This window comes from Rhagoletis zephyria, unplaced genomic scaffold (genome assembly GCF_001687245.7).
Source record: "Rhagoletis zephyria isolate East Lansing unplaced genomic scaffold, Rhagoletis_zephyria_1.1 Rzeph_scaffold_21750, whole genome shotgun sequence".
Taxonomy (NCBI): Eukaryota; Metazoa; Arthropoda; class Insecta; order Diptera; family Tephritidae; genus Rhagoletis; species Rhagoletis zephyria.
This window is the reverse complement of record NW_016178808.1, coordinates 1-7,626: the sequence shown is the minus strand read 5'-3', so window position 1 is coordinate 7,626 and position 7,626 is coordinate 1. Positions and strand designations below refer to the sequence as shown.

At 31.9% G+C, this 7,626-nt stretch overlaps 2 protein-coding genes across 2 annotated transcripts; both read right to left on the bottom strand.

Annotated features, from left to right (window-relative positions):
* Positions 1-10: 10 nt before the first annotated feature.
* Positions 11-2,806, bottom strand: LOC108381200 (transcription factor Adf-1-like). The gene is made up of 2 exons (XM_017637614.1): positions 2,424-2,806; positions 11-390 (listed from the first exon to the last, which is right to left on the bottom strand). The coding sequence occupies exons 1-2, from the start codon at positions 2,563-2,565 to the stop codon at positions 230-232; spliced, it is 303 nt and encodes a 100-aa protein (XP_017493103.1). The 5' UTR covers positions 2,566-2,806; the 3' UTR covers positions 11-229.
* Positions 2,807-5,394: 2,588 nt separating this feature from the next.
* Positions 5,395-7,620, bottom strand: LOC108381199 (uncharacterized). The gene is made up of 2 exons (XM_017637613.1): positions 7,488-7,620; positions 5,395-5,863 (listed from the first exon to the last, which is right to left on the bottom strand). The coding sequence occupies exon 2, from the start codon at positions 5,773-5,775 to the stop codon at positions 5,461-5,463; it is 315 nt and encodes a 104-aa protein (XP_017493102.1). The 5' UTR covers positions 5,776-5,863; positions 7,488-7,620; the 3' UTR covers positions 5,395-5,460.
* Between the last annotated feature and the right edge of the window lie 6 nt (positions 7,621-7,626).

Below are 7,626 nucleotides of genomic sequence, written 5' to 3'. Positions count from 1 at the left end.
TGGTGGATGCAGATACAGATGCGACGCAATTAATTCAGCAACAGGTATAGTCGTAGTTTTCTAGTTAGAGAATATATTTACTTATTTGCATTAATTGTTGATAAATTCTATGAATTGATTTATGCAAAACTAATTATCGACCTAAATTTTCTTTGAGTTGTGCCTCTTTAGTATATGCTGTGCGGTATGTAGGTACTTATTTAGGAGAAACTGAACACATTTTCAACACTTACTGTTTGCCCTCTTTGATGCCACGCAAAAAGGATAGCTCGTCAGCATATTTATACTTTGTTTTTGGGAGTCTTTTACCTGAAGTAGTCAGATGTGATTTTCGTATTGTTTTTGTGTATGTGTCGCGTAGCGATTTCCAGCGTTTCTTGCACTCCGCATCTGAAAGTGCGAACGTACATAAATGCATACAACTATAAACATATGGAAATGTGCATATGTATGTATGCATTAACATTAGGGTGTTTCATTTTAGGCGATGTTTTTGTTGTGCTACCTAAAAACCTAAAACTTTAAAAAAACCTAAAACTTAAAAAAAAACTTTATAGAAATTAAAAAATTAAGTCGTCTAAAAAAAATCTAGGCACATTAAGGGCTTAGCTCTTTTAAAAATTCGTTTTCCCTAATACGTACATAAATAGCTCGGAAAAATTTTGTTTGTTTCAATTCGATATTTCGGTATTAAAGAAAAATCTTAGTGTACACTGTACACTTACAGCTTCGGTAGAGCAAGAAATTTCCGGATGCTAATAAGAATACAATAATGTTACCACCAACTCAGAAATGAAAAAAATTACCTCTCGCTATTATCAAAATTTATATTTACACAATTTAAAATTCTTGATAAAAAATTTAATAGCTTTTCAGTATTAATTATAGGTTAATTTCTAATGTAAGATATCACCATATGATTTTCAGAGCAAAGAGGTTTAAGAAGGTAATAGTTTGAAAATATTTTGAAGAGGGTTGCCGCCTATTTGAAAAGTCGAATTAAATTATTTTTTACCCAAATGAAATATTAAAAATGGGTACCAAGTAAAAGAGTTTTAAGAAAACTTTAGTTTGACAATTTAGAATGTTTTTGATGTGGTCGAGGGTTGCCACCAGTTTAAAAGGCTAAATTCTAATTATTTATAAGTTAATTGAATTATTAAAAGATGAAAATGGGTTTTGAATCCTGTACTTCTGAACTATATTTAGGAGGGTTGCCACGTGTTTGAAATATAAAATTCAACTTAATTCATCAGGTAACTCAAATATTTATAACAATGTCATACAAAAGATATTTAAGGAGATTTTAGTTCGAAAATAAATTTGAAGATGTTTGCCGCCTGTTTTGAAATACGAGTTTACTTTAATTATACACAAGTTACATGAAATTTTACAATATGGATATCGAGTGTTAAGAAATACTTAGTTTGAATATTTAGAATTTTTTTTAGGGTGTCAAAAGGGGGTTGCCACTTGTTGAAGAAATTTAATCAAAATTATTAACTAAGCTAAATGGATTGCGAAAAAAATGGGTGTCAATCGAAATGGGTTAGAAAATAATTTATTTCTGAACTGTATTTAGGAGAGTTGCCATGTGTTAAGAAAAATCAAATTCAACTTAATTCATCAGTTAATACGTACATATCAAAATACCAGATAGCAAGAATTTAAAAAGATTTTAGTCTGAAACTACTTTTAAAGAGATTGCCACCTGGTTGAAAATTCGAGTTTGTTTTACTTATACACCAGCTAAATGAAATATCGAAAAATTTGTGTCAAACGAAAGAGTTTTAAGAAAACTTTAAGCTGATAATATTTTTAATAAGGGTGTCCACCTATTATTTGAATGTCATAACATCTGCACTCTTATTTGGAATTTCCAAAATGGTAAGTTAAGTTAAAAAACTGGGATGGTACAAGGATGTGCAATAAGGTTTTATTTTTATTTTTTTTTAAGTTAAAATTCTTTTAGCGGTACTGAGTGATTTGAAATTTGATGAAATGAAAATCGACACCATTCGAGGCCTCTTATCACTCAAAAATGGTTTAAATGAATCATAAGGAACATTTTTGATATTTTTAATTGAATTTGAATACATATGGAATCTGACCGAAAACAAATTTTTTCATTTATTTTGGAACGAATTTCCGTCATCCCTTGTCAAGTTTGGTTTGCAGACAAACCGGTTTCGGCATTGTGCCATCTTCAGTGTCATTTTTCCGTTCTTGTCACTTAAATTGCTTTTGTGAAACGGGCAGATAGAATTCTTTTTCAAATGCATAATTTTTTATTTTCTATAAAATATCATATTTTCAGGTAGCACAGAGAACAAAAATATTGCCTAAAAATGAAACACCCTAATACACATACATACATACATACGCATGTATGTAAATAATTCAATTGTATACACAACCCTCACCTTTCGTATTTAACTCGTCTGCAATTTTCTTCCAAATTAATTCCTTTAACGATTGGTCTCTATATTCTGGTGCGCTAAAATCGTACAAACACTCGTGCTGTTTCACTAGCTTGATAAGTTTTTTATTAAATTCCGCATCCATTTGCTTCTTTTTTTTGTGGATTCGTTCAAACTTCTAGTATCTAGCTTCAAGCTGAAAATTATTTTAATGTAATTGAACAACTACGACGTCTTTCTATTTTGCGCTCGCATCGCCAACTGTTCGTTAACGTCGAGACGTCTCGTTTGTGACGAGTTGACGTCGCGTTGACGACGACGGTTTCACGCTCTTGCGATTTTTCGCTCTTACGATTTTTCGCTCTTCGTTTGGATTCTCTTTCATTTTGTTGCATTCCGGAGATGAGCGCTTTTCAAGTGAGGGAACAATACTTAATAAATATGTATATATGTATGGATGTTACATAACTACAGAACAAATTTTTCTCTTTGGAATAAAGTGCAGAAAGTTTGTTTCAAAATCTGCTCAAATCAGGTGCCGTACTCATTACATGTAAGCAAAACCATGATAAAAATATAGTAAGGTAGAACCGCTGAGAGTCACTTTTAAGATTCTTGACGTTTCCAAACAATTTAATTTTTAAATTTACTCACAAACTCACACACACATTTTCATTTTCAATCTCAAGCAACAACAATTTCGAACAATTTCAATTTTTTATTTTCACTTTTATATGATTTTAAAATGTTGGCAAACTTCAAAAAAAAATCATGGCCGACAAATTGAGAGAACGGTTATACCTTGCTATGTTTTTATCATGAGCAAAATAACTGAAATCAGCATTCAATCATTATTTTATAATTTTTTTTCTTTCAAAGATAATAATTATTATTTAGTTTAATTTTTTTCAGTGGCTATAATTTCTAGTTGATTTTTATTTAGTCGGTTACAAATAATGATTATTTTATCATTTTTAATTTTTTCGCACAGTGGTAATAATTATCTATTATTAATTTTTATTTGTCCACTTTATGGTTATTTATGCAATTTAAAAGGCCATACAGAAGCAACCAACTGAAATTTTACCTGAAAGTTTTGACATTTACATATTACGTTTTATTAGGGTGTCCGCCACTTATGAAGAGATACGTTGGAAATCCCGCTAGTACGGCTTTCAAGTTTTTTGAATAATTATTATGCTTAAGTGAAAAAATAAAACTCAATAGTAATTATTATCATTACTTTTGAACGAAAAAATTAAAATCGATTAACAATAATTTCTTTTTTAGTTATTATTTTTAATTTTTATTGGCTAAGCTTGAAAAATGAAAATCATGTGAGTATACATCGTTAAAATTTTTTTGTAGCGCTTACATGTTGATTTTTTGGTTAAGATAAAAAAAAAATAATAATAATAATTTTCCATCCCTGACTTAAACCGAATGGGAGTGGTCACATATGGGTCATTCCATGTAAAAGCGGAAAACGACATAAATTTTTTAGTGCCTAATTTATCTCTATTTCAGTGGTATCCCTTTGCTAAAGAACCACTTCTCAGAACGCCTGATTATGGCAACTTAACTTCACTTAAAGGAACGTAGAACTTAGAGAATCAAAATGAAACAGATTTCGACGTGGTATTAAGTTACGCTAAGTTTCGGCTGTACTTAGGGTGGTCCAAAAATGTATGAGAAAAAGTCGGCATTTTTATGCTCTCACCCCCTAGGATTGTTCTATACCGAAAAAAGTATACCCCTATTTTTTTATTTTGAAATCAAATAATATTTAGAGGTCGCTCAAAGCGCTCAAAATTTTTCATGTATTTTTATATGGAAAAAAACAACTTTTCGTAGAAATGGTATAATAATGATAATAGATTGGTGCTTACACATATGTTAGTGTTTGGCCGAGCTTCTCCTCTGATTTGTGGCGTGCGCCTTGATGTTGTCACACAAAGCGGAGGGACCTACAGTTTTACGCCGAATCCGAACGGCAATTGTATTTTTATGAGAAGCCGTTTTTCATGGCAGAATTACACTCGGTGGTTTGCCATTGTCTGCCGAGGGACGACCGATGTTAATTGCGTATTGTTATTGAAAGTATCCTGAAGAGAACCAGAGCTTTCCGATCGAAAAATATTGATCTTCAAGAATTCTATATCATTTCTACGAAAAGTTGTTTTTTCCCATATAAAAATACATGGAAAACTTTGAGCGCTTTGGGCGACATCTAAATGTTTTTTGATTTCAAAATAAAAAAATATGGGTATACTTTTTTCGATATAGTACAATCGTAGGGGGAGAGGGCATTACAATTCCGACTTTACTGTTTACATAAGTTAAAAAAGCGAATCAACTTTAAAGTACATCCACATTTTGTATTAATTTTTTAAAAAGTATTATTAAAAACTATATACAAATGATGTAACTTTTTTTTGGTACAATCTGTCTCATTTAGGTGCATTTATTTTATGATATTAGGTATAATCTGAAATTTCCATATATCATCCATGGTTTTTAGTAAAAGTTGGTTGAAAAATGAAGCCTGCGGTGAATTATGAATATTAAATTCCAATTTTGAACCACTCTGTGCTGGCTTCGTCGTGCAGTATGAATTATGGTAAACGCATTTTGGTAGCAAAGGATGGCGAAGTCCTTGAAAAGGATTTGGCTTAGTTTTTCGCTGCAACCGGGGGAACTTGTACAGTTAAATAAAACATACAATTAATCAGTAAATATTTGATTTAAATTACGATATGGGTAAGTTACTTTTATTATACAAGTTGTTGGGAATCCAAATCATTTGGCAAAGTGTCCTTTATTTTACGTTGGTTAATATGGTCAAGTGACTTATGCCTGTTTCAAAATAAACGCCTCCCGTATGAATCTAGCAAAAACATTTGACCCAAAAAAAAAATGTTGATGTAACATTAAATTCATTATTTATTAAAAATTACTTATATACATAAATTGTACATAGAAATATACATATGTATGTACATATGTATTTAACTTATTATCACTATTGTTGTTGTTGTCATTATTTGGTTTTACTTTGCCTCTTTTGGCGGCGATTTGCGATTTCTTCATAAACAATCGATGCCACCTTAAGTTCAATGGCATCCACATCATTTTCTGACAAACCAGCTGTCAAAATTTTATGCGCCAAACTTTCAAATACCATTACAGTCGAATTTTTCGCTCCTAGCGGATCAAAGCCGCGCGCTTCGACGGCGCTATCGCTACATTTTTGTATAACTTCTGTGAAAGCCGGTTTAACATTTTCCTCAATTTCAATAGCTCTGGTGGCTTCATTTGATGGCGCGCAAAAGCTCGATTGGGAGTCTTCATCCATTTTTGGTGATGGTAAAGGTCCCCAGACATCTTCATCGTCATTGTTTGTCTCATCGTTTTGGAAAGTATCGTCATCGCTGCTGTAGTACCTGATAAAAAATTATTTTCCAAGTTAGTTATTTCATGCGTATGTATCTCATATCGTCGCTGAAATGCAAAGAAGGCGTATCTATCTAAAATCGTTTATTGCAATAAAACGATGTGTGGACACATAATTCGATCAAATGCATCATAATCAATCTAAAAGTGAATTTTGGATTTTTAGTTAGTTATGGCTCTTTGTATTTAAACGACAAGTGAGATAGGGCATTTCTATATTAAGGTAACGATATGTACATTAGGCATATGGCTCTTTTCTAAGATCAAATATATCTATATATCGATTGCTGAGTGGAAGATCGACCTATCTCGGCAGCCAGCTCGAAAGCGCTCTATCTCAGAAAACTTTTCAAGAACGTCCTATTTCAGAATTCGTTTCAAAAACGCCCTATCTCAGCTGCCGATTCAAAAACGCCCTATATCAGCACATTTTCAATACATTTTGAAGTGAGATAGGGCATTTTTGAACCGCATTCTGAGATAGGTTGTTTTTCAATAAAATTCTGAAATAGGTCGTTCTTGAAAAGTTTTTTGAGATAGGGCGTTTTCGAGCTCGCTGCCGAGATAGGTCGATCTTCCACTCAGCAGTCGATATATACATATATAATATATCTGTAAGCCCAACAAAAATACCAGTGTTGGGCAGTATCGATACCAAAAGTACTACGAACCCGATTCTCAAAAGGATCGAGAAAACCCGATGTTTTAAAGTATCGATACTGAGTACTCCAAATGAATTTAAAAAAAAACATACATATACATGGAAAATACATTTTTTTCAATATTAATTATACAGAATTAACGAAATCTTTAGGAGTATCTCATTTCTGTAACGATTTTTTTACGCATCTTCAAAGAAAATTTTATGAAGTGGTTGGCACGAACTCGTCAAGAAAATTCCGCACGAAAAATAAACAAAATTCTGAAAAAATTCTGCATCAAATTCTTCACATAACAGCATTATTTTCATTGCTTTACCGATTTTCTTCCGAAATTTCGTAAAAAGTATCAAAGTGTGCATAGCTTATTTTGTTTTAGAAAATTCGGAAAAAATTGGATGAGATCTTTACGAATTCTTTAAAATTTCTCTACAATTCAGAATACTCTGAAAAAAAATGGTTTGCAGGGTAAATACATATGTATGCAGGTAGATAGGTATATGAAAAATTACACGTCAATAAAAAAATTCTAGGATCAAAGTTTTGGTCGCCTGGACATGGAATTTTCTATATACATATGCACAAATATGTGTTATGTAGGTATGTTGTTTTTCAGTATAAATTTTTTTCTCGGAGTTTCCTCCTCCTTTCATATGTATATTTAATTTAACAAAAAAGTCATATGCCTAATGTACAAATTTATATATGTATGCACATACGTACATATCGATCCCTAACCCCAAATAAAAAAACCTAGCCGGCCTTATATTCAAATCTTCCTTTTTGATGCAGAAATGCATCTACATACATACATACGTATGTAGATATCTAGGTGCTCTAGTAGCATTTTTGCATCAAATTTTAAATTTTGAAAAAAATGTCGCTTACGTTTTGTTTTTTTTTTTAAGTTAGGGCTGATATGTGGTACCTCATTTTGCGGCGTGTTAACACTTACTTTCTGCCCTCCTTGATCCCACGCAAAAATGATAGCTCATCACCATATTTATATTTCGTTTTTAAAAATTTTGTACCTGTAGTCAGCTTGGAGCATCGTGCTATTCGCGTGTATGTGTCGCGTAGCGATTTCCAGCGTT

Bases quoted from the DNA above. Each gene is read 5' to 3' on its own strand.
- LOC108381199 (XM_017637613.1), bottom strand. From the start codon at position 5,775: ATGGATGAAGACTCCCAATCGAGCTTTTGCGCGCCATCAAATGAAGCC.
- LOC108381200 (XM_017637614.1), bottom strand. From the start codon at position 2,565: ATGGATGCGGAATTTAATAAAAAACTTATCAAGCTAGTGAAACAGCAC. The intron at 391-2,423 runs GTGAGGGTTGTG...TCGCACTTTCAG, and splicing joins AGACGAGTTAAATACGAAAG to ATGCGGAGTGCAAGAAACGC.